The sequence below is a fragment of the Aythya fuligula genome, chromosome 17 (genome assembly GCF_009819795.1).
Source record: "Aythya fuligula isolate bAytFul2 chromosome 17, bAytFul2.pri, whole genome shotgun sequence".
In the NCBI taxonomy this organism is placed as follows: domain Eukaryota; kingdom Metazoa; phylum Chordata; class Aves; order Anseriformes; family Anatidae; genus Aythya; species Aythya fuligula.
Genome location: NC_045575.1, coordinates 3,772,628 through 3,798,604, shown reverse-complemented (window position 1 = coordinate 3,798,604; position 25,977 = coordinate 3,772,628). Strand labels below are relative to the sequence as shown.

Below are 25,977 nucleotides of genomic sequence, written 5' to 3'. Positions count from 1 at the left end.
CACACCACGCTGCTGGGATGCTGTGGCGAGGTTGCACAGCCCCATTCTCCGCCCCATCCCGCACCATGCACACTGATTCAAGCTGCTCAGGCACAACCCAAATTTCTTTTCCTTATGGGGCTGATTTCTCAGGCACCGGCTGCAGGAGGTGCAGAGCAGAGCCTGTGGGTGCCCTGTTACTGCACTCCTGGGACCCCCCAGCTGCTTCTGAGCCTGAGCAGGGCACCGGGATTTTGGCAGCCACGTGGACTTTGGGCTCTGCCAGCTCTTTGGGAACACATCTGTGTTAAAGCAACAACCCACTAGATCTTGTTGATTTGGGATTTTTGGAGGGGATTGAATTTGGCTCGGTATCCGGACAGGTTTGCAGTCTGACAGCACTGCTGGTGGCCAAGGAGGGCTGGAAAAATTCCCCAGGCTTGGCTGGGGGTGAAGGACCCATGAGAAGTCGTTGAACCTGGATGGATGCCATGGTCCTGGCCGAGCTGTGGTCTTGTGGAGAGAAACATTTTGCAGAGCGTTTATCCCTTGGGAGCTCGTGTGTGCTGCCAGGTGCAGGTGCTCACACTTTAAAACCACATCTCCTCGTAGCCAAAATAAACCCAAACAAGACCACCTAACCTCCAGAAACCTCAGATGCGCTCCAAAACCTCGTGCTCCAAAAATCAGTCCTGTAGTGAAGGCAAGGGTCATGCTGGGGGACACTTGGAAGTGGTGGAGCCCTGGAAGAAGCCGGTTTTGGTTAAGGAAAGTGTCTTTTTCTGGGAGAACAGCCTGTCCCTTGTGCTCTTCCTACAGCTCGGCGCGTTGGAGTGCAAGCAAGGGCTCGGGGCTTTTTCTGGGGTCTGATGCCCATCGCGTGCTTCGTCTGAGCAGGGGACGTGCAGAGGAGGTAGGCACGGTGTGAGGTGTGGCCGTGTTCAGGCTGATGCTGTTCTGGCCATGGCAGCAGGGCAGTGGTGAAGATTTCTTCCCATCTGGGCTCCTGATGCTCCAGAATCCCAGCCCTGGTCACTCCCCATAAGGTGTCGTGTCCCCGGTACGAGGCAGTCGCAGCCTTCCCGCAGCCCTGCCGCCCCTCCAGACAGCGCAGGCGGGCAAACACAATGGGAACTCGCATTCCTGGAATCCCAGCTGCATTTTGGGGGTGATCACACCAGAACTCCGTGGCCATATTTGGGAAAAGAACCCAAGGACGTGGTGCTGCGGGAGGATCCCTGCTTGGGTCCCGGACCCCGCGGCAGCCTCGCAGGCTGTGCCGGGACACGGGGATGCGGCCACTCCATCCTGGTGGCACCGGCACGGGCTGCCCAAGCAGCAGCTGCTGATGGACCACGCAGCCACGATGTCTGGGCTCTTCCGTGCAGCTTAATTACATCTCGGCGGTAATAAAACAGCTGCGTAGGAGCCACGTGAAGCCCCACGCCGGCTCACCCCGCGCTCGGACTGGTGTTTCTGCGGCTGCAGGTCCATGCAGCCCCTGGGCGAGTGCCCCACGGCGCCTGCGCTCACGTGAGTAGTGCTGGGGGCTGCAGGGGGCCGGGAGCTGCCTGGGGAACACAGCGTCCTCCTCGTGGGTCTCGGACAGGGAATGGATCTGGGGATAAGTTGTTTTATTTACAGTCGGGATCCAGTTTTGACTGGGAACCATGTGTGGCTTGGAGCCAAAACAGGGAGGCAGGTCACGGCGTGGCTGCGGTGCTTTCTGAAATGGGCACAGCTGAAAATCCCGGAGGGCTTTCTTCGCCCCGGTACGTGTGTGTGGGGCCCAGCAGCTTCTTCCCCAGCCCCTGCCCCTGTTTGCACCGTGCTGGGGGGGGTCCCTGCGGAGCCGGAAAGCAGCCGGCGGAGAGCTGGAGCCTGGCAGCAGGGCAGAGTGTGGCAAAGCAAACCGCAGGGAAGAGAAAACACGTGTTCCCTGCCTGGGACGGAGCAGGGCTCGTCTTCACCACTTCCAAATGTTGTGCTCTCTTCCCCCTCGGGTCATTTTCCCTTCGTAAGCAGTCAAATCACTTTTCAAAAAACTCAGCAGTGACCCAGAAAAGAAACATTTCCTCTTATGGAAAAGCCCTCGGTGATTTAAGGAGGGATCGCTCGAGCAGGGTCCTGTAAAATCGCTTCCACGCTGGAGCAGGATCCCGGTGCGGTAGGAAGGTTGGGAGGCACGTGCCCGAGAGGCTCCCAGCGTGGAGAGCCCACACCCAGGTGCACGGCCCCAACCCTACTGGTCCCAGTGCTTCATCTGTGCTGTGCCCAGTGCTGTCTGGTGCCGAGCAGTGGTTGCATGGAGCAGAGAAGCAGCACGGCACCGGGGCTGCCCCACACTCCCTACTGGGAGCCTTCCAAACCGAGCGAGCCCCGCGCTCGCTATCATCTTCCTTATCAAATCCCAGCTTGGCCCTCTGTTCTCTGACTCGCTTCTGCAGCCAACAGCATCAAGCCCGAGCCCGGGCTGGGAGCGATCAAAGCGGAGTAGCCAGCAGCCCTCCTTCCTCCCCTCCGTGTTTTGGCAGCGGCTTGTTTTGATTTGTGGTTTCTCCCATGAGCGGAGGGTGCTGCGCGCGGTCGTGAGAAGCCAGGCTCCGTGGCTGTGGGTGGCAGCGAGGACTGAGGCATTCCAGACTGTCAGATCAGAGGCTTTGGGCCTTGGGAGTCGCTTACGTGATGCATAGATATATATATATATATATTTATATATTTATAAGCCCTCCCGCCTGCGCGCTCCATCCAGCCTGTCTGCGAGCTCCCTGCAGGGAGGGCGACGGGAGGTGCTGTTTGTAGCGGCTGGGTGGGATCAAACCTTGGTGGCAGACGGGCTCGAGCCTCTGCTGTGGGGCTGGCAGAGGTGGAAGGATGCTCGGGGGGGGCTCAGGAGCCTGGGCAGCTGCCTGGTGGTGGCTGGTGCTGCGGGTGCTCAGGGTGGTGGCCGCGCTTCGGCAGGGCACTCAGGGGGTGCTCAGGGTATGGGGAGAGCGTGAAAGCAAGTGGAAGGATGCACAGGGAGGGGGAGAGCAGTAAAGCAAACCCCGAGCATTCCTGGGCCAGCCAAACACGGGCCTTTTGCCTTGGCTTATCTCGAGCTGGTTTTAATTTGCGACTCCCTGATTGCGTGCGGTGACCTCGGCCTGAGCGTGCTGCGCAGCCAAGCGCACCAGGAAAGCGCCGTAAATGCCGTGAGTCTGAGGTCACCCACGGGAGAAGGGAGGCACCAGCACCCGTACGTGGGAGGAGGCACGGCCGAGGGGTCTGAGGTCTGCAGGAGGGAAGGGGGCTTGGCCCCACGTGGCTGGCAGGGCACGGCTCTTCCCAAACTCCCCGTCAAGGCCGGTTTGGCTGCAGTGTGGGGGGGGAGAGTGTTGGCGCACGTCTCCAGGCTGCTGCAGGAGGCTCAGAGCGAGCTGGTGGCAATGGCAGGAAAGTCACCTTTGAGTAAAAGTCTCAGAGCTCATCGCTGCGATGCCTGGGATGAGTTGGAGAGGTAAGGAACCAAGCTGGCCCACGGGGCAGTCCTGGCACACATGGCTCTGTGCAGCTGGCATTAGGGATGGCGATTTGCTTCCTGCTGCTGTGAGGAGCAGGCAGGAGGTGGTGGCTTTGGGCACGGGGCTGGAGGTGACGTGACCCACCTCCCAAATGGCATCCCTCAAAACCTGGGGGGAGAGAGAGGAGGCAGCACCTCCAGCCAGCTCTCAGGACTCACGGTGCTGTCAGCCAGCCAGTCCCCCACCTGCACATCCACCAGCACACGGCGTGGCCAGACAGGAGGAGCTGGCCAGGAGTGAGCTCATCCATCCCTGGATGGCCATCCCTGTCCCCCTCCCTGTGAGCATGAGTGCTGGGGATGCAGCTGAGCCTTGGTTTGCTCTGCTGGAGCTACGAAGCACGGGGTGAGAAGCACCCCAAGCATCCCCGGGGCTTTGGAGGAGAGCGGGTGCCTCAGGTGCAAGGTGTGCGGGGCCAGGAGCAAACTCCGGGATGCTCCAGGGGCAGCGAGGTGCCTGCGCCTGGCTCTGGCACTGTCCCTGTCCCCCTGCCACAGCCCCGTGTGTCTCTCATGGAGGGGACGGGGAAGGCAGGAGCAGTGGCTCTCCAGAGGCTTAGAAGTTTGGAAAATAAATAGCCCCGCGCCGTAGGTTCGGCTTGGCATCCTCGCAGATTAATCACGCTGGCTGCAGCCAGCACTGAGAGCCCCGGTGACGAGAGCTGTGGTTTATAGATGATGATTCATCGACTCGACTTAGAGCGACCACGTTATTCCAGCAGATTGCAAAATCATAAGAGGAATGTTGTGGTTAGTTTACGGCTTAACTATGCAAATCGTCAGGAAGCCTTCAGAGCTGGAGAACGTAAGGCGCAGCGAGCCCGGATGGCTGGGCGGTGAGCAGGGGCCGGGAGCCGGCGATGGGGCTGTCGGGGACCGGCCGCTCGCGGGAGCCCGGGGCCAAAGAGGTGAGCGCCGGGGGAAACGAGGGGCTTGGGGGGGGTGCTGAGCGTGTGGTGGGGAGCTCGGGGAGCCGGGGGGGGCGTGTTGTGGGTCGGGAAGGCGTTTCTGGCCGGTTTCTGGCTGGATTCCCCCGTCTCTGTCCCAGGGCGTCACCGACGGAGCTGGGGAGGGTGAAGGTGGGGAGCTGCTTCCCACCTCCTGCTGCCCTCCTGTCCTGCCAGAAGCAGGCAGTGCCTGAGCGGAGGAAGTAAACAGAGTGGGAGGAGCTGCACCTCTTCCTCGCCGTGGCTTTTTTCCTGCCAGACCCAGGGCCTTGTGGCTGGGGAAGGGGGGTCAGAGGGGGGGGTGACGAGCGCTGCCGGGGGGCGCGCGGCGAGTTGGGCGCTTCTCGGTGGGGCCAACGCTTCGGTGGCCGGGACCTACCTGCGAGCCGGTGTTCCCAGAAAACGTGCTTGGGCACGACGTGCCAGTCCGACGGGGGTGGCTGGCTAGGGCGAGCGGATTTCCGCGAGCCAGCCACGCATCGCTCCGTGGCCTTGGGTGGGTGGGTGCGAGCGTTGCCTGCCCGCCCGCGGCCCCGGCCAGGGGGCGGCTGGAGGCGCACACGCTGCTCCCGGCGGGGCTGGCAGCGCTCTGCTCCTCTCCAGCTGCTCCGGGGCCGCTGGGGAATTGGGGTAGAGGTGAGCAGATGTTTGTAATTAGGGAGCAGCTCGTGCCGGAGCACGGCGTTCGCTCCGGGAGGGAGGCAGCACGGCTCCGCGGGCTCACACCCCGGGGCTCGGAGCAGGATCGGCCTCTCGCTCACGCGTCCCGCATGCGATTTGTCCCGGGGCCTTTTTAAATAAACAGGATGTGTTGGCAGCAAAAACAAACAGCAGCGATGCTGGGGAGGAAGGGCGGTCCGGCAGCACAGAGAACACTTGACCTGGAAGGGAGGGACGGGAGGGGACGGCCCTGCTCTGCCACAGGCTTCTTCCCAGGCCTCGGGCACATCCCTCAGCCTTCTGCAGGAGGCAGGGAGTGGGGACCTGCTCTTCCTCCTGCACTTGGGGGGACAGGGCTATTGCTGGAGGGAAGCTCAAGCTTGCCAGAGTGGAGCAGTTTCAGTCCTGGCCCTCTTTTTTTTCCCGATAAGAGCCGGCCCACCTGCCGGTCCACCTCTAACTGGGGCAGTGTGAATCAGAAGGAAACATCATCTGGTAATTGGGGAAGCATTTCCTGGCCCGTCACGCTTCGGGATGGCGTCCCGTCCCTTGAATCATGCAGAGCTGGTCCGTGTCCAGAGCTAAGAATAGCCTCCCCGTGCGCCGCGGGGGCAGCCCGGTGCCGGGCAGGGTTGGGGACCGGCCGGCGGGGGCTGGCTCCTGGCTGTGGTTTCCCCCATGCCCAGCAGCTCCCGGTGCTGTGCCGGGCTCCAGCACCATGCGGTGGGAGGTTGGAGGTAGAAGACATAGTGTGGGTGGGCCTGGGCTGCCATCGGCCCCGCAAACCTCAGCAAGGAAGGAGAAAATGCAGCTCCTGGTGGAGCAGTTTTCCCCAGCAGGGCCTGGGGGTGACAGCGCCGCCTGCTCTGTGCCTTTGGGGCACGCGGGGCATTGCGCCCACGCAGCATTTCTGCCCTGTGAGATGTCACTCCTGGCATCGGGCACCATGCCCCGGCCGGCCCAGGGCAATCACTAGAGGGCATCCGTGGATTAAAATGCTCCTCTGCGGTGCTAGGAGCGCTGGTTTGGTGTCCCACCACCTTTGATTTGAAACCTCCATGGGATTAAGCCAGGAAATGGGGAAACACGGCGGGACTGGCAGCCCCACACACCGCACATCCATCCCCTGCAGCCGGGCCAGGGGGGGCTCTGCAGCTCCTGGGCAGGATGGAGCTCGGCTGGTGCCATCCTGAGAGGTGTGTGCGTCGGGGCATGAGCCTCCAGGGCTGCTCGTGCCTCTCCCTGCCTCTCGCAGCCCTGTGCCTGCAGGTTGGCGCGGGGAGCTCATTAGCATCGCCGCGATCCCAGCCCGTTACTATGGGGAAGAGCTGCGATCGCTGCTCGGGGTTACAGCCCGCTGCCTCCAGCGAGTGCCGAGACGAGATGAAACGATAACGGAGCTCCCCCGAGGAGCCCCCGTGAGCCTGCTGCCGGGGCAGGGGCTGGTTTAAGGCCGGAGGAATAGGGCCGGCTGCTGGTGGATGGTGTTTGTAGGGCGCAGGGTTGTGGACGGGCACCCACCCCTCTGAGCGTGATGCTCTTGTTCCTGCTTCTGGGTGGGGAAACCTCTCCAGCAGTGCCCTGTTTCCTCGCTGTCTTGTCCTTGGTTTGTGTCCCTGGGGATTTTTTTCGGGCTAGGTGTTTTGGGGGGGCTTAGGACAGGCAAACTGCCCCACGAGTGTGTAGGGGCAGCTTGGTGCTGAGGGCTATTCCTCACCCCATGGAGCTGGTGTCTCAGGGCTGCACAGTTCCCCTCCTCCCCCAGAAGAAAACACTCGTGGAGGAGCAGTGGAAGCACCAGCAGCAGTAGAACCGATCGGGGCACTCGGTGAAGAGAAGGAGCATGGGTGGTGACAGCACAGCCTGCCCCAAAGCCCCGTGCTCTCCCCACACAGCCCACCCAGCCCTGGGCCACCGGGGCAAGTCCCCACCGTCCCCTCGTGGCCCTGTGTCTGGGCTGAACCCGTGCAGGGTTCACCACCGACCCGCGGCGTGACTCAGAGGAGTCAGGGAGTTCAGGGCAGCGCATGTGACGGGCGCCCCTTGCTCCCCTGCAGCCCGTGTGGGCTCGCCAGCCTCCGAGTCACAGCGAGGCTTCTGCCGACTGCCCCCGAGCTTCTCTGCAGGTTTTTGGGGCAGCACCCGGCACGTCAGATCTGGTGCCGGTCTCGGCCAGTTTGCTGGGTTCAATCCTTTAAGCCACGCACTTGGAAAACCTCCTGCCTTGGGGAAATCCCTGCCCTGCTCGGGGAGTTCGGTGTCCCCAGGCTCCCGGTTGCATCCCTGAGCTCCGTGCTCGCAGGTGCTGCCCTCGCAGCCCCCCCAGCACGCCGGCCGATGCTGACGCTGATCCTACAAAGCACTGAGCGGGGTTTAGCTGCTCCGCACGCCTCAGCAGCCAGCCCGGTCCCAAAGCATCAGAGATTTATGGGCGCTGGAAGATCCTCAGCACCCAAGTGCTCATCCCAGCCCTCCCGGTGCCTTGCACCCCGTGGAGTCGCCCCCGGGGCACAGAGGGGTGCGGGTGGGTGCAGCTCGGGCACTGCTGGCAGGGAGGTGCTGCAGGGGCCGGGAGGAGCTGAAAGCCCCCGGGGTCTCAGCTGATGGCAGCGCGGCGTGCCTGCTTTAAGGGCTTGCGTTGAGCTGGGGCCTGGAAGAATAAGAATCCTGCTTGTTGAAATGCTCTGAAGCCCTTTTTGACGGCTCCGTGCTTCTAATTTTAGCAGCAGCCCTTTGGGGCTGAGGGTTGAGCTCACGCTGAGCGCGGCTGCTGCGGGGGAAGCCGCTGCTGGAGGCAGCCACGAGCTCGAGCATCGGGGAGCTGGGGACAGGCTCACGGGACGGGGCACACCTCGTCAGCACGGCACTTCCCAAATGCCTGCGTGGCTACCTGGGATCAGGCTTGTGCTGATAAATCCCCTTTAAAAGCCAGTTTCCCCCCTCTGACGTCGCCGAGCCCTTTCTGGGGGCTGGGGGGAGCGCTGCTGCTGCTGGGGAAGGGGCTGGGTGAGCCGGGTGGATTTACTGCAGCAAGCAGCCCTGCATTAGCCAGGAGCAGGAGGGTTTTAATAAATCATTTCCGTCTCTAATTTTTACTCCTCTATGGAATTCCTCTCGTTTGCTGGTCGCCAGAGGGAAGGGAGGTCAGGGGAACCAGGCCTCCCCAGCATCCTCCTTCCTGCAGCTGTTGAAACAAAACCCAGAAATATTCTAATAGGCACGTCCCTCCCTCCCCCCGGTAACACGCCGTGGTCGGTACCAGTGCCGGTGGCGGCGTCTGGCTGCTGGTGCACACAGAAAACTGCAAAAAAGGGCTCAGCATCCGTGTCGCTGAGCCTTGGGGCGTCTCCGGTGCGGGTGATGACCCACACAGCTAGCAGTGAGCGCAGCAGGGCTGTCCCGCTGCCCTTAGTGGGACCCAGAGCGCGGCTACCGTGGTAGATCCCAAACCCCCTTGATCTCCCCGTAATGCTCTCAGCCCCTGGCTGCACCCTGTCCCGCAGACGGGCACCCCGCGGTGGTGCAGCGCTTTTTCCTCTTGGCTGCTGGCCCCCCGGCATTGTTTGGCCGTGTTTGTTTAGGTTGGCCCAGGTGCTGAGCTTTATCTGCCCCGCCGCTGAGGTTTGTTTTCTTTTACGTCCCTTGTTTTGCAGCAGCAGCAGCAAATGCCCCGGAGCAGCCAAGAAGAGAAAGATGAAAAAGAGAAAGAAAAGGAGAAGGAGGGAGAGAAAGAGGAAGACAAACAGGAAACAGAAAATGACAAAGAAGAACTGACAAAGTAAGCGCAGCCCTCCCCTCCTGGCTCCCCTCCGCCTGCAGCGAGGGCCGTGCAGCACCCCGGGGTGCTGCAGCGCGCTGGGACGCGGGGTGGGACGCGGCACGGGGCTGGGCTGCGTGTGCCCATCTCCTCCTGCCTGGAGGGAAGGGGGAGAGCCTGCTTTCCTCTTTGTTCCTCCCCCCCTGCTGCTCCCAAACTTGGAAAACAGCTCTCTGATGTGCTTTTTATTTTTAAACCCAATCAACCCGCAAAGCTGCTCTGATCCTCGGGCTTGTTTTGCTCTGGCGAGAACCTCCCGGAGTCGGAGGAGCTCTCGGAGCCCAGCCGAGCGTGGCGCTTCACCTTTAGTGTTATTGATGTCAACATGAGAGCTTCCAGATCAAGGGATTCGACCAGTTTTATAACCGCGCCTGCCTCCCTGCCTGACACAATCATAACTAACAGGGGAGCATCAGAGCCGCGGCGGGGAAAGGTTGGCACGCGGGCTGCTAGCTATCTGTAATGGGATTAATACTTGCTTTAAAAGAACATCTGGCTTCATTATATCTAGGCTGCTAAGACATTTACCAGCAGGTCCTTTTCAGGAAGATAAATGAGGAGGAGGCAGTGATGAATTTGAATGGCCTGGTATTAAACCTGTCTCTGTCAGGTCTCTGCGTGCACTTGGTGGTGGAGCTGCAGCCATCTGCAGAGTGCAAACCCCGCCGCAAATAACCCCGATGCCAAATTAGCCAGGGAGGGGGGCTGTGCATGCAAAAAAAAAAAAAAAATTAAAAAATAAAGCAGACTTTCCCTTCCAAAAGACCACAGCAAAAATTCCAAACCCATGCAGGGAAATGCTTGACCCTCAAATCCTCCCGATCCAATGGTGATGGGAAAAAAAAATCCTTGTTTTGTTCTGCAGGGACAAGAACGACGACACGTCCGGGGAAGACAACGACGAGAAGGAAACCGTCACCTCCAAGGGCCGCAAAACCGCCAACAGCCAGGGCAGGCGCAAGGGGCGCATCACCCGCTCCATGGCCAACGAGGCCAACAACGAGGAGGCGGCCGCCCCGCAGCAGAGCGCAGAGCTGGGTGCGTAGCCGCCGGCACCGGGAGCGGGGAGGGGGCACCGCGGCGCGGCTCTCGGGGTGCCTGTCCTGCTCTGCTCCCCGTCCCCAGCTCCCAAGGGAGGGTTTTCCTCATGCACGCCCTTTCCAGGGGCAGCAGGAAGGTTTCTCTTGTCCATTTGGTATCCTGCTCGCCCAGGTGAACCGGAGGCGTTCACAAGGGCTGTCCCGGCTGAGGATTTGTGTGTGTGTTAGGACCCCGGAGGGAGGGAAAGTATTGCAAAAGAGGAAAAGGGAAGGCGTTGTTTTTAGCAGTGCATTTGCTGGGCTCGTGCAGTGCTCATGCTCCTCCTACGCTGGAGGTGTGCTTCCTTCTGCCAGAGGCTCGGGCTTTCAGTGCCCTCAGCTGCTGGGGCTGCTCAGCACCGAGCCTGTCCTGCCCTGCTGGGTGCTGGGGCTTTTCCTGGCTCCCCACAGCCCTCCTGCCCCTCTCAGTTGTCCAATTTACCTGGACCCAGCGCTGCTGCAGCCTGCAGGGTCTGTAACCCCATGGCCTTGGGAATCGGGCTCTTCCTTCCTCATTCGTGCCACTACCCCGGCTGCTGTGAAGGATGTGGTGAGGTGGCAAAGGTTCATTGCTCAGAAGCCTCCCCAGTGCCTGCGTTCCTGCCACGCACCCTGGGTGCCACTTGTTTGGCACTCATTGCCCGTGCTCATCCCCAGTTACCCCGCTCATCTGCCCCATCCATGAGCCAGATGAGGAGTTTGGGACATTCCTGCCCATGGGGCATGGCCGGGCTGTGCGCAGGGTTTCAGGGGTGCTGAGCACAGCAGCAAGGGGCACGAGCAGCCACAGGGCGAGATGGATGAGGCAGAGCACGCTGCCCGTAACGTGGCACCGCCGCCGGCTCGCAGGGACCGCGGCCAGCGCTTGGCCAAGAGCAGCAGTCGGGGAGAGCTGTCTGGGGGCAGACAGGAATTCACAACATCATCCCCAGACACACCTCGTGTGCATCTGCCTCTGGCATTTGCAGCTCCGGTAGTGGTTACCCTTGGAAACTGCTCGTGTATTGACTTGGAGAAGCAAATACATCAAGGAATTTGGCTGATTTTCCGATGTTTTGTACTCTATCAAGTACAAAATTATTGCTGCGCTACCTAAGGCGAAGCAAAAATAAAAGCAGGGTGACTCCTCTCAGTTTCCTTTCTTTGCAGTTTCTTGCTTGTTCTGTTCCATGTGCTATAAATCACTCGGAGGTGTTTCGCCTCCCCGTTCCTCTGCTGACAACTGGCTGAAGCCTTGATTGCGAGCGCTGTTTTCATCCAGGCGATATAAATAGTTCCCGGCACAACGGAGCCCTGATCTCTGTCTCCAACTTGTTAAGCAATGCTGCAAAGAAGGAGCAGATAATGCCAGGGACTCGGATGGGATTTTTTTATCCCAGCATCTCAGAGCCCTTGATAAACTTCACGGCAGGCAGGCAGAAACGACTTCAGACCGTGTTAAATTGGGAAAAGGAAGCGGATTGATTCCAGTGGCATATCTGAGCGATTGGTTACACTTTATGTCTCTCCACTAGTGCTTTAATTTAGGTTGGCTAAGAAAGTTATTGCATTTTAAATACCAATTGAACATTGAAAAACAACACAAAACCATATTGTGGTTTAACTGCAGCGTGCTGGAGCTCCCAGTAGGCATCTGTTACATAACTGCACAACCTCAGTAAATATCATTAATCAAACCAAACGGGCCATTTCTTTGACGGTTCTTCACCATACAATAACAGTCGTCTCGAAGCTGAGTTAGGGGCCTTGTGAAGTGTGTTTGGGACACTCGATTTGAAATAAAGGAGAGCCACAGCCCCAAATCTGCCCAAGGCAGGGGGAAGCAGCAAGGGGACACCTGTGGCTGTGCTCATCCGGCTGGGAAGGAGATTCCTCGGCCTGGCTCTGGTGTGCCCTGGGCATTGAAGCCCATCTCGTCCTCCTGCAGGGTCCCAGCTTTCATAAAACCCCTTAGAAAATGCCTCCCTCTCCCCTCGCCCGTATCCTCTAGCCTAACCTATCAGCCTGCTCTCCATTCTGAAAGGCCACTGTCAAAACATCTCTCATCGCTGTTGAAATAACGCTGTGCCTGTTGTTTAGAGTAATAACCCGCTGGCAGCCTGAACCGGAAATCTGTTTCCTTACCGAGTTGTTTTTTGCCTCTGACTCACACCCTGGTTTGTTATTGTAGGGTTTGCTCGCCGGTGCCAGGCCGCCAGCAGGATTGGCGCACAGCGAGCGCTTCGCACAGGACCTCGGTGTCCCTGCACCGAGCGGGGTGTGGGGACAGGGGCAGCAGGTGCTGGCACCCTCCTCTTCCTCTCTGCTGGGAGCAGCACACCCATTTGACCCCAAACTGCTCCTGGCCCCAAATCGGCTGAGCCCCTGTCCCTTCTGGACGTGGCTGCGAGGTGTTGGAGAGCGCGGTGACGGCGCCAGCTCTCCGAGAGAACCCGCTGTTCGCAGGGCTGGCTCCCTCGACCGATGCAGGTGGCAGGCCAAAGTGACCGAGGTGACGCGGTTTCTCCGCTGCGGGTGACGGTCCCACCCCGTGTCTGCCACCTCCAAAGCACGCAGCCGATGTCGGCTCCGTCTTAGGTACCTGTTGTTGGCGGGCCAGAGAGCGTGGCAGCGATTCAGCAGGAAATATGCTGCCTCCCTCAAGCCATCTGGCTTCGCTTCCAGTCCCTAAGAAACCAAAGTGGAGGCTTTGCGTCACCCAGAAGCAGCCCGGGAGGGTGCTGCCACGGGGGTTATCGTTGCTGTGCCTCTGGTGACCAGGGTGCAGGGCAGGGTGCCCACAGGGTGGCAGCTGGGCTTCTGTTGGGTTAAAAGGTAGGGACGTTTGGCAGGACCCCGTGTGTTCCAGCCTGTCCTGAGATATCGGAGGGGCTGGGGGCGGCTTGGTGGGATTTGAGCGATGCCCAAGTTGGCAGGGTAAGTTGCATTCGGTGTATTGAATTAGCACCAGCCAGGTGCACAAACAGCACAGTGCACTTCCAGCCTAGCAATGACTGGTGGAGTTTATTGAAGCCCCAGGAGCGCAGGTTCTTTGCATCGCTGGTGATAAACACACTGGCTGCAAAGCGTGTGCAGATACCAGGAACACGACCAGCAACCGACTACGTGGTAGTTGGTAACTCGTGAAACAACTCAGTAGGGAGCGTTAGGTTTCTCGGTATAACTGAGAGATCGAATCTCACCCACGAGGCCTCTCTATGGGGGCAGAGAGGTTCAGTCCCTTGGCTGACCCCACAAGTGAGCAATGTCCTTCCAACTTGTCTGCGATGGTGTCTTGCCTGACATTGTCCTCTCTTGAGTCATTTTTATGCTGTTTCCCCACCTTTAGGTGGAGCTTGAATCATATGTGTCTGTTGTGATTGCTATAACTTCTTCTTGCTTTTGGTTTGAAGGAGAAATTCAGAGCACGTGCTCAGTGAGGGGTGGTCGCACCTCAGAGGCAGGCGGTGTTTGGGATGGAGGTGTGTTTGGGCATTGTAACGAGGTTATAATGAGTGAAGTTCACACAGAGGACGCAATCTGGTTTTCAGTTAGACTCAGGCTGCCCATGCAGCCTGTCAGATCCATAGTGCCATCGGGTTCCCCATCCCTGCCAGCACAGAGCCTGTCTGCAGGGGCTCCACTCCGCACCTGAGGCTGTGAGTTATGCTGCCAAGGGGACTGGCATGGAACAGATTCCTTGCCACATCTCACCCTGGAAGTTTCCTCAATGCTGAACCTTCTCCTAAGATGTGGACATAGCTTTAGCCTCACTAAGTCACCTCTGCACTTACCCACTGCTTCCCTCCGCTGCGCCCCTCAGAGCTCGCCGGGCTCGCTCGGCCCCAGTCCCCACTGACCTCTCTCCTTTCCTTCCTACCCCCCAGCTTCACTGGAGATGAACGAAAGCTCTCGCTGGACTGAAGAGGAAATGGAGACGGCTAAAAAAGGTAAGCCACTTGTTTTCTTTCTTGTGTTGGTGCTGCTGGAGCCAACCCAGCAGCTGGCGATGAGATGGAGGGTGCCTGACCGCAGGGCGATGGGGCAGATCCTGCCTGTCTCGCTGCTGGTTTATCACAGTACCCTCAGTGGGTGGTACGGGGGGAAACAAGAAGGGTGTCAGGTGTTGGTGCATGGTGCTTGCCCAGTTTCTGCAGCCCCGGGACATCTGTGCTGGCAGTGCTGCGGCCACAGCCCACGTGCGTCCCCGCGAGAGCGGAGCCGGCCGTAGGAAATGGGGAAGACTTTTCATCTGCTGCTTCCTGCAGCTTGTGCTGCGTGTAGCACGAGGTTTCGCTCCGCGTCGCCCTCTGACGCCTCGTCCTATCTGTGCGATCGGTTTCAGACGTGCCGAGGGCGTCCGCCTGCGTTGGTAACTCTGGTGTTCAGCAATTTGTGGGTGGCAAACCCCGGCGCTCCGCGGCACGGAGGCAGCTGCGGCTTCCCAGCCCTGCCCGGCGTGCAGCGGGGAGCTCGCGAGAGCTGCGGGCAGGAGCGGGGCTCTCGACATCCTGAGCTGATTCAGAGGCTCTGCTGAGACCGTTTTGAAAAAGTGCTGAGTGTGGCACAGCCCTGCTTGCCACTTCCCCCTCCCTCCGCGCAGCTCCCGTGCCAGCCCTCTCGCTGCTTTAATTTCTTCCAAAGTCACGTCCTGTCGATCCGCTGCCGGGTTCACATCCCCAGCCCGTGCATCCTGCTTGCGTGGCTGCTGATTCTCCTGGCCCGGTGAGGATTGTAAATGCGAAATTAAAATGGAAATGAGCGCCGTTCGGGGATGGCAAGCGCAGGCAGGCGCGTTAGTGGCTTCGGCTCGGTTTGGAAAATGCACCTGCTGCAAGGATGGTGATTGCACGTCCTGGAGCTCCGGCTTCCCAGGTGCCGGTGGGAGCTGTGGCCTCGGATTACTTTGCCTGTGAATATCCCAAAACGTTTGGCTCGCTCGCCTTTGAGCTGTTCCAACCCTCTTTGCAGCCCGGTGCCAATCTCGCGCGTTGCTGAGCGTAGCTCTCTATAGATGCAAAACTTAATGGATAGACTTTAATCAAGCAGCCTGGCCCGGAGCCAGGCAGCGGGGTGAGCAGGTGCCGAGCAGGGGAGTGCTGTTGGAGGGATCTTTTCTGAGCGCTGCTTTGTTTTGGAGATCGCATCTGGTTGGGAAAAAAAAAAAAAAAAAAAAAAAAGCCTCTCGCTGTTTTGTGCTGGATGCTGGACGTGCGCTTAAGGAGTCCTAAAACCAGCCGCCAAAGCCTGCGTGGAAGATGAAGTGTGGGAGCACGTAGTGGTTCCTGCTCCTGCGTAAGCTGAGCCTGACCCCGTTATTCCAGCCCGGGGGCCAGGCTGGGGCAGGGGGATTTGCTGTTGCAAAGCCTGGTTGCTGGGCTGACGTTCCCCTGCCTGCTACAACCTGGGAAACCGAGATTTCAACGCCAGACTTCTGCAGAGAAGCCAAATTCCCCTTTGCCAGGAAGTAGCCGCGCTGCTGCTTCGAAGTGGCTGTGTTTGGCATTTCCAGGGACTGGCAGGCTGGGGGTTTCCAACTCGCAGCGCGACCAAACTCCGGAGGTAACTCAGGGGCTGCAGGAGGCTGCAGAGCCGCTGCGGGTTAGTGCCTCGGTGCGCCTGGAAGGAGAGGGACGGGGACCTCTGCTCTTGGCACTGGCAAGCGGGTAGATCAGTCTCGCCATCAGCTTCTTTGTGCGTGGCATGAAACCCCCCTCCTCTGCTGTAGGGAAGGGTCGGGCAGGCACATTGTGAGGGGAACCAGCCCTGGGACAGTGAGACGCCAGAGCCGAGCGGCCGCACCAAGCAGGGCTCTGGGAACAGGAGCTGGAGAGCTCTGGAAGGGCAGAGCCACACGGAGGGCTTCCAAGTAGGAGAAGGCAGGACCGGGTCTGCGGGGAGAGACAATAAAGGGGAGTACCGTGTTATTAAAGTTAACTAGGGGAACGAAAACCTAGCGAGAGGAAAGTTCTTGCTTAATGACACTTTTATTATGCAATAAACTTTGATTCACTGGGCTGTCAAAATGTGCTGAGATTGGTGTAATTACGGGGTAGCGAGCGTGTTTTCCTGATGCTGCCTCCTCGTCGCGCAGGGGCCGCGATGCCAAGTTGGAGGCAGGAGGTTTTCCTCACCCGGAGCTCTGCGGGGCCGGCCGGGTGCTGCTCCTCACAGGGCAGTGTTTAGGCAGCTTCAGCTTTTGGGGTGGACCTGCAGGGCTGAGAAGGGAGCCCGGCAAGCACCAGCAGCCAGTTGGGGTTGTTGCCCCCAGTCTGTGTGCCGGGCATGAGCAGCGGTACGTGCCCGAGCGGGGCCGCATCGCTCAGCAGCCCGTGATAGCAGCAGAGCTGAACCCGATGAACCAGGAGGTTTCAGCACGACCTTCGTTACTCTTTAGTCTCATATCTGTTCTCGCCCTGGCTCTGGGCTTCCCCCCCCCCCCCCGCCCCCTGGAGTCTAACAAGTGGTTTTGTACTCCGAAAAGAGGCCACATAAAAATGGCAGTGTCTTGCTCACCTGAGTTCCTCCTACACCGTGCTGAGGCTCTGTGCTCCTCGCCGTCGAGGCAGAGCCAAAATCGTGTTCCTCATGCCTTTCCTCCGTGTGGCCTGGCTGGGGAGAGCTGGGATGGAGGCGCTGGGATGGAGGCGTCACAGGGACGGGCACGGGCAGCACGGTCCTGCCGAGCCCCACGGAGGGTCCCCATGGGACATGGGGGCCCTCCTGGGCAAGCAGGGCTGGCAGAGGAGATGGCACGTGTTTGATTTCTTTCATAATAAATGTGTAACAGCAGAGAAAAAGGCTTTGGGTAGGGGCCGAGACTCTCCTAAGTTGTGTCGGAGGCACTGATGAGCGGTGCTGGCACCGAGAGGACAGCGGGGCCGGCGGGCCAGCCGTGTGCGTGCTGCTCGTGTGAGCATTTTGATGTTCATTTCAGAGCGTAAAAAGCCCGTGTCAAAGAGCTAAATAACCCATGAAAACTCCTAAATAGTTCATTTTGGGTGGATGCAAAATATTTCCTTGGATACAGGTTTTCTTTTGAGGGCTGATTTTCACTTCTGCCAAAAACCAACTTAGAAAGCGAGATGAATTTTGGACCAACCTGAGCCGTTCTTTTATTCCCCAGTTCCATCTTGTCCGTGAAACTATAAAATAAAAAAATGAAAATAATAATTAAAAAAAACCTGCAGGATTTTTTTAAATGTTGGTTTCTTCAAATTACCACACGGCCAAACCCAGCAACACGCGTGCCCGTGGCAGCAAGCAGCCGTCTCCCATCGCCTTTCGAGCCCAGCTGTGTTCCAGCACGCTATCGCGCTGCACAAGATTATTTTGGAGCCTGCACGGGTGTGTAAACACACACACAAGCATGCGCTCTTCCAACCCTAATTTGGTTTTGCACTGTTATTTGAACGAACAGCTGGCTGAGCGGGGGGAGGTAGGTCTGTGTAGGTCTGCACATTCTTCCTCCATCGCTTCTTCCTGGCAGGGCAGCCTTTGCTCTTAAAAGGAGTTGGCTGCAGCGCGGTGCGGAGCAGGCGATGCTGTCTTCTTGGGAAGCTGGGACTGAGCCCTGCCCCTCACATTCTTCATCTTCCTTGCACTCATACTGGTGCTTTTCCCTCTCCAGTATGAAATATTAAATACTATTTTAATATATTTTTTTTAAATAGGTGATGATAATAAACATAGGCTGGAGAACCGGGTTTGCAGCCTGTGCCCATCGCTGCGTATTGTCCCTCGTGCTGGGACCAGGCAGTGGGGTGGGACGAGCCGTGGGGTCCCACCATCCAGGGAAACCCCATAAGTGCTGCCGAGGAACCGCGTGCGTGCCTCAAAGTGCGTGTGATGCTGCGGGGAGGCAGCGGGCAGAAATCATCAGGGCGATTCGGATGGTGCAGATGGGATGCCACGAGGGCAAAACCATATCCAGGGCGTGAATTTGCCACGCTGCCCTTTGGCCAAGGTGTTGGGCAGCATGTGTTGAACGTGGCCCCCCGGGATAACGCCCGTAACGTCCCTGCCGCGGTGCCCCCCCGGCGCTGCGCTTTCTGCCACAGTTGGCTGAACATTTCTCAGGCATGTAGGAGAAAGCTGCGAGGATTTGCTTAGTGAGTGTCAGCGAATGAAACACAAAAGGCCTGTCAGGGGGAACTGCTGGGTAATTACTATAATTTACAGCCTACATTTTAATTTTGAGCATTATTTTTTCAACAATAAGGGAGCAGGAATAATATCCGAGCCAGGTGAAGGAAGAGCACTTGGGCCCGAGGGGAGCAGCGGCTCCGCGTGCGCTCGGCCGCGGGTCGGAGCCTCCGGCATCCCCGCGGGGAGCAGGGCGAGCGCCCGTCCCTGCCAGCGGGCTGCAAGGAAGGGGACGCAGCACGGAGAGAGGAGAGGCGAGGTGCCTGACGGTAGGAATACGAGTCGGGGAGATTCGAGCTTCAAGCACGGAGGAGTGGAGCGTGGCAGGAGGCTGACGCTGGTGCTGCGCGCCCGAGGACGGGCGAGCGTCGCCCTGCCTGCCCCGTGTCCCCTCCCGCGGGGACGTGGGCCGGCCGCCTGCACGCCGTCCCCGCTGCTTGGCTTGGCGCGGCGTCAGGAGCCCGGTGCTCGCCCGGCTCTGCCACCCACCGCCTGCGCGGCCCCGGAGCGGTTACTCACCTTCTTTGTGTCTCGGTTCTCCCACGCGCGCCCGCACGCTGCGAAGCGCTCTGAGATCAGCGGGGGAAAGCATCGCTGCAACGCGCTAATTTGGCTGGCAGCAGAGCGCTGGTTGCCAGCGACGCCGACCACGCTTTCAGGATGCCATGGTTTGCGTGGTGCTGGTCTTTCTCCAGGGCTGGGTTACAGTTTTGGCTGTGCCAGGAGGGTCCCCATCCCCTGCTCCCCGAGCGGGGGAGTTGGGTGCGAGGGGTGCTGGAGGATTGCTCCTAGGCACCGTCAGGCGTAGGGGAATGAGATCACTTATTTTTTCCCTTGTAACCCCGTCCTGTTCATCCGCACGAGCTCCCATTAAGGGACCCTTTTACGGGCTCCCTCCACCCTCTCCCAGAGCTGGGTGGAGCAGGGCGGCCGTGCCGGGGAGCCTTGGAAAGGATCACATAAAAACCCGCAGCTGCGGAGAGCCGAGGGGCCGCGAGCGGCCGGCTCCCACCCACCCCGGTGCCCCCTCATCTGCCCCTCCGAGCACACGTTGAGGTGCTCCCAACTCTCCGGGCTCCTCTTCCTTCCTTCTCTTCAACGCTCCAGCCCCCGTTTGCTCGTGCCAAGGCAGAGGCCGTGGTGGCACCGCTGCCCACACAGCCCCTGCGTTGGCTCGGCTCGGCTGCGCCGTCCCGCGTCCTCTCCCAAACCTCTCCAGCAGCGCGGGCTGCGGGGCCAAGCCACGCTGGGGGCACGTTGTCCCCGCTGGGCTCGCCGGCTGTGCACCTCCCCAAAGAAAAGCGCCTTTGATTCACTTCAGAGCGGAGGAAACTATTAGCCAAGCTTTGTTTTCCTGGATCCCTCCCCCTGCCGCTGACATTCAGATGAGAGCGAGGGAGACAGAAAGTGAGAGAGGGAGGGAGGGAGGGAGCCGGTGCCAAGCGGCCGCACCCCTTGTCAGCTTGGGTCAGTGCCACGTTCGTTATTAATGCTCTGTCTAGAGGTCACATTCAGATGCAATGAGCCCTGGGTCAGCCAGAGGAACAGATTAGAGCTCGCTCGCTGCTCCGCCACATACCGACGGCACCGGCTCCCCGTCCCTGGGCTGGCAGGAGTGGAGCTGCAGCGCGCCGTCGGCTGCTCCCTCCCCTGCGCCTTTCTGCTGCTTTTTTTTTTTTTTTTTTCTTTTTTTCTCTGGGTTTATTTATTTATTATTCTTTCTTGGCAACATCGGGCATCTCCTGAAACTGCACAGCCTCCCCTCCCCGTAGCCCCAGGCTGCTGAGCGAGGAGGTAGGGGAGAAAATACCGGAGGCGCTTCCATCCACCTTAACAACCGCGGCTGCAGCCGGCTGGAAAAGCTCCACCGCGAGCAGGAGGAGCGGGAGGACCGAGCGCCCGCGCCCCGCTGGAGGAGAGCTGGGGCCAGAGCATGTGTCCCCTCCAACTTCTGGCACCGGGGTCAGGACTCTCCCGCCTGTGACCCGGTTTCCAGCCTCGGCGCCCGCTCGCCGCTCTCCGCCGCCCATGGCTCTGAAATCCTCTCGCCCCCAGGATTTAAGGAACCGGCTTTGCTTTCTTCTCTTTCTCCGGCTGCTGCGAGGGAGCGAAAGCAAAATGAGCGGGGCGGGCGTGAGCGGAGCACTCGCAGCGCTTCGCCGCGAGCTGGCATGCCTGGGGGGGCTTTGAAGCGCGCCCCAACGCCCGCGTCCGTCCCAGCCCGCCCGCTGCATGCTCCGGGCACGCTCCCCGCCCGGCGCAGCCAGACCCGCGGCATGTAAGTACGGCGAGGGGGGGTGCTGAGGATAATGGGGTTAATTAACACTGGGGCTGGTGCCTGGCGTGGAGCTGTAGCTGCGTGTCCAGGGGCAGCCCCCGCGGTTGCAGGGCCACGCCGTGCCGAGCCCCCACGGCACGCCAAGGAGCGCAGCTCTCGGTACGATCTGATAACTCAGTTAGTCATAGTTTCAGTTGTGCTGGGAAACGAACGGCCGTGCCGAGCCGGGCTGGTGTGCCAGGGAGCACTGGGCTGGGGGCTGCCGAGCCGGGGGGCGCGTGGCGAGGGTACCCGGGGGGTGTATTTTGGGCGATCCCTCCCGGCGGGGCAGCAGGTGCTGCTGTTTTGCTGTTCTGTGTCAGGAGGAGAGCGGCTGGGCACCCCGCTGGGTCCCACAGGCTGCCTTATCCTCGTGAGCCGGGCACGGATGCAGCCACCTGCCCGGCCAGCTGCGAGCTCCCAGCGGGGCCGTGGCAGCGTCCCCACGGCACTGGGCAGGGTGGCACAGCCAGCACGGCAGGGGAGAGGGCAGCGGGAGCTGGCACCACACAGCCAGTGAAGGTCACATCGTGTGGGGGACCACAGGCAGCACAGGGACCCCCCGTTTACCAGGCTGGGTCCCGTGGCTGCTCGCAGGGCAGTGCCAGGAGCGGGGGCAGCGCCGGCGTTGGGAGCCTTTGCCCGGGGCGCAGCAAAAGGCTCCAGCCCCGGGTGCTGTGCTCGGTGCACGGCGCAGCGATGAGACAAGGGGGCTGGGAGCCTTGTTTGCTTTGGCCACGGCGCTGGGTTGTGACACGCTGGGGGGAGGACTGCTGCCCCCGGCTCGTTACCTCTCGTGGTTGGTGGCCGGACGTCCCCTTTTTTATTTTTTTTTTCTATTTAAGAAGCCCCGGCCCTCCAGCACGGCGGCGGAGGTCGTGGGTTTCGCAGGAGCGGCGCTGGGAGCTGCAGAGTTAAAGCTCAAACTTGTTTCTTGGCTGGCCCCGGCCTTTTGTGGTGCTCAGCGCTCTGTGTGATGCCTGCGTGTTGCGTGCAATTTGATAAGCCCTGGTGCTGGGACAGGGCAGGATACAGGCACGGCCGGGCCGTTAACTCTTGCCGTGCTGAGCACAGCTGCTTTCCTCCAGGAGGGGTTGTTTTTTTATTATTTGTTTTATTTTTTTAACCTGTCCTGAGGTACGTAGTGCCACCTACTCAGCGCAGACTCACCCGTGTCCCCCCCAGGCATGCCCTCCCCTTGCACGTTTCCTGCTCAGAGGCGCATCCCTCGGGCCCTGGTGCTGAGATCACCCCGTCCCCTGCTGGGCACGGCTGCGTGGCTCTCAGGAACAAGCAGGGCTGCTCACAGGAGCCCTAGGGTGGGACACCGGGGTCCTGAGCCCCGTGGTGTCAGGGCTGGGGACAACAAGGGAGGGGTGTGGGGACAGAGGTCGGGGACACCCAGGCAGTCCCCGTTCCCAGGCTCTGTGGGTTGTTGTGACCTCTGGGCAGAAAAACCCCGTAGAGAAGAGGAAGGTGCCTTGGGCAGGTTGTTCCCTGTGGGTTTTCAGCTCTTGAAGTCCCCGTTGGTGGCAGCGCCGTGCCCCTGGGCTCAGGGTCTGCCCGTCCTTTACACAAGGTGCTGGGAAGGACCCGGGGAGCTGTGCCACGTGCTGCCCTGCCACAGCACGGGGGGGGGTTTGGGGTCAGGGACACCCCATTCAGAGGCTGCTTGGCCCCCGACGTGCTGTCCTCCGCGAGAGCTCGCGAGCTGCCAGGCCAGGGATGGCCCCAGATGGGGAAATCAGGTCATGGGAAGGATGGCAAGCTGCGAGGCTTTAATTGTCCACAAAGCCCGGGTGGCCCCAGCCTCCAGGTCACCTCCAGGAGCCTGGGGCAGGCGGAGCAGGTGCCGGTGTGCACGGCTCGGGGCTGCGGCCCCCACCTCCGACGTGTCCAGCAGGCACCTCGCTGGGCTTGGTGATGGGGCCGTGTCCCCCCAGCCTCCTGCACCGTGGCGTTCCTCCCAGCCCAGGGTCTCGCCAGGTCTGAGCCATGCAGCCCGAGCACCCACCCGTCCCTCTGGGGTGGTCGCTGCAGGCGTCTGTCCCACCTGACCTGTGACATCCCCAGGAGCAGGGCACGAACCCGTGGACTTTTGAGGTCCCAGCAGGGACCTCAGCTGCTCTTCCTGCCACTTCCCTGCCCAGGCTCTTCCTCCCCACCTGTACCAGGACTCCAACCCACCGAGCCACCTTGTCACCCCGGTTTAAGCCACCAGGGAGTCACAGGAGGATGGAGAGCACCGCTGCTTCTTTGTAGGGCCCTCCTGGGTTCTCCTGGGCACGGCAGCGCCGCCTGCTCCCGTCCCCAAGGGCAGGCAGCCCCTCCTGGCCACCCGCAGTGCTGATGTGGCTGCGGGATGTTTTGTTCCTGAGCTAGACAGCCCAGTGCCTTTTTTTTTTTTTTTTTTTTTTCCCCCTTGGAAAGAAAAACAGGCGGTTGTAGGTCATCCCCTGGCCTAGGAAGCCTTGCAGACGGGTGCTAGTGACCATATTGTTCCTGTGGAGTTTGGCTTGCGCAGTGGGTGTTTCCCATCCTGTGCGGATAATGCTGCCCTTGTGCGACTTTATCTGGCCTTAAACGCTTCTCCCTTCCCTCCTTCCACCGCAGGTCTCCTTGAGCATGGGCGGAACTGGTCGGCCATTGCCAGGATGGTGGGCTCCAAGACCGTGTCGCAGTGCAAAAACTTCTACTTCAACTACAAGAAGAGGCAGAACCTGGACGAGATCCTACAGCAGCACAAACTGAAAATGGTGAGGATTCCCCCGCTGCCCGCGCCAGGTGCCTCGGGCACTTCCCGGCGAGGGCCTGCCCGGTCCTGCAGCAACGGGGAAACCGTCTCGGTTTGGAGAACGTTCTGGGGTGAAAACACTGGGGATTGGGGGTGCGAGTGATGTGGGACGGGGTCATCTGCCCGCTCGGCGCCCGTGGAGCTGTAGGAGGGGAGGTGCCGTGTGGGAGCGTGCCCCGGCTCCCAGAGCACGGTGATAAACTGGGGGGGAGGAGTAGACTGAGGGCAGCTTACCCCAAATAAATGCAGGGTTTTAGGACAATGCAAGGAAAAGAGGGGTTTAGCCCAGAACTGCGGTGGTGGGACAGGTATTGTGCAGAGAAGGCTGATCCTGACGTGGATGTTGGTCGTCTTTGTGGCCGCGAGCAAACACACGCATCGCTCCCTGCCTCGGTTTCCCCGTCAGAAGGGGCTGACGCTGCTTTTCTGGCCTGAAGTGCAGGGCATGAATGAAATGGGGCTCATTCAGCCTTCAGGAGATAGGGCAGACTGCTAAGAGCAGCTAAGGATTATAATTATTTCATTTGTAGAGTATCCTGGGGTTCCCAGTTTCTGGCTAATAGAATTCACATGGCTTAAACCCCCAAGGGGTGCTTTGAAAATGCAAAGGACAATGTTCAATGCAGGAATCTCTCCAAGCAAGCTATTACAGCAAGAGTAAAAAGAAAGACAGGAAAACATTCAATGACTCACCCAGGAATTTAATATCCTAGTCAGTCTATAGGAATGAGAGAAAGAGAAGACATTGGCGATTCTTTTTTATTAATTCTCTATGCACAGAGACACTCCTGTGCTCCTATGTTTCACCGAGTTGTTTTTAGAGACAAAGCAAACAAACTATACAAAAGACCAAAAAAAAAACTGTATAAAGACTGGAATTAAACGTGCATAAAGCCCTCCGAATATAAAATGTTATGTTATAAAGATACCGTTGTTCATTACCGAGGAGGATCTGAAATCAGATCACACAGCCTAGCTGGCGATGGGATCGGTGTGTATTAATTTACTCTGCTTCCTAACGTTTCAGAAATTATATCACAGAAGTGTTTTTCTGCAGAACCACATTTTTCCCTGCATCCGTCCCTCCAAGGCAGCCGCTAGACTGCTCCAGTCTAATTGCTCACTCTCACTTGCAGTTTATATCAGCATCATCATTTTATTTTTTGAGCATTCGAGGCTATGGGATTCGGTTTTGTAGAAGAACAATGAACGTTCAGCTGTTATTTATTGTGCTCTATTGTTTTGTGGCAACAGCAGATGCCAGAGAGCTGAATAAAACGAAAGAACAACTGAGATTAAATTGCCATAGACCTTCCTTCCTGACTCCTAAATATATTCACGAGCAACCCAAGCCTCCTAATCTCCTATACCCAGCAGTCAGCCTTGACCTCTGCCGAGCAGGCATGTGGCGAGCCGGTGTGTCATGGTGGAGGTTTGCCATGAGATCCCCAAATTACTCCCTGACCTGCCCGCCGCCAGCCAGTGCCGATCGTGTGCGAGGAAACAAACTGGCGCTGCTTTTCTTCCTCTTGCTTAATGAGGGTAAACTCAATTAGCAGATCTCATTAGTTCCCCAAACGGGGCTCGTTAATATCACAGCCTCCTCCTCCTCCGGGTAGGGGTGACAGGGCTGAAGGGCTCCCTCCCGAGCCCAGGTTTCCCTCTGGTTCAGCAGCGTGCGGGTGATGTGGAGGAGCTGGGGGTGAGCAGGTGGCAGTCCCCAGCTCGGGATGGGACGCAGAGCATGGGGACATCCCTCGTGCCCCAAAACACATCAGGGTTCAGCACAGAACCAGCAGGGGACCCCCCGCTCTGAGCATCCAGCATCAGGGAGAAAAAGGCTTGGGGTGCAGCAACAGTGCCCGGCACTGCGGCGCTCCCTTTCTGCGGGGTCCATCGGGATGTGTGCAACTGGTCCTGGTCCCGGGAGGATCGGGGTGGCCAAGGGACGGGCATCCTGGTGGTGCTGGGGCAGTGTCAGGCCACCTCGAAGCCTGGCTTTGTCTGCGCTGTGGTGTGTTTTGGCTCGCTCTCGCTGCCCAGCGCCTCGGGCGCGTCGCGGGCATCGGCATCGCTGAGCCCTGACCTTCTGCGTGCTGTGCTCTCTAATCTCGGCGCTGAAGGCGAGCGGGGCGTGAGGATACGGGGTGTCCTCCCGGAGCCGCTCTGTTTGCCGGCGGGTGGAGATAAGGAGCCGTCCTCACCAGCAGCTCTTTGCCGGGAGGTTTCTGCTTTGCCCTGGTGGCTGCTCGGGCTTGTTCTGGCTTGTGGAGTTATCACCGCTCTGCTGCTGCGTCTCTCGCTCGTCTCTGCTGGCCCTAATTGGGGCTTTTGGGGAGCAAAGCAGTGGGGGAATCTCCCATGTTGCTACCCAGAGCCTGCGAAACTCCAGGGGCTGAAGGGCTGACCCCATGGCCGGGCCTGGAGGTGCTTTGTCACCCTGTGGTTAGATGGGTCCCAGCAGTGTCAAATGCGTGTCACTGGCACCATGTGGGAGCGTGGGCACCCTGATGAGAGGCTGAGGCTGGGAGGTGAACCCACCGATGGGTTTACCCTATCAGTCGCAGGGTTTGAAAGCTGCTTTGGCTGCTCCAGCTGCTTTGCTTGGTGGTGGGCAAGGAGAGGCCAAACATTTTGGGATTAAGCAGAGCACACGGTGGTGGGGGGAGATGCCTGGATGCTTGGTGGGCTTCATGCA

The 25,977-nt window shown here is 59.5% G+C and overlaps 1 protein-coding gene across 14 annotated transcripts in view; it reads left to right on the top strand.

Annotated features, from left to right (window-relative positions):
* Nucleotides 1-25,977, top strand: part of NCOR2 (nuclear receptor corepressor 2) — a 222,326-nt gene that overhangs the window by 152,000 nt on the left and 44,349 nt on the right. For 13 of the 14 annotated variants that reach the window (XM_032198747.1, XM_032198746.1, XM_032198739.1 and 10 more), the window contains exons 15-18: nucleotides 8,802-8,926; nucleotides 9,831-10,003; nucleotides 13,911-13,973; nucleotides 23,099-23,241. In XM_032198747.1, coding sequence (XP_032054638.1) covers nucleotides 8,802-8,926; nucleotides 9,831-10,003; nucleotides 13,911-13,973; nucleotides 23,099-23,241 — 504 coding nt within the window. The remainder of the gene's footprint in view (nucleotides 1-8,801; nucleotides 8,927-9,830; nucleotides 10,004-13,910; nucleotides 13,974-23,098; nucleotides 23,242-25,977) is intronic. The other variant, XM_032198736.1, reaches the window with a different exon arrangement.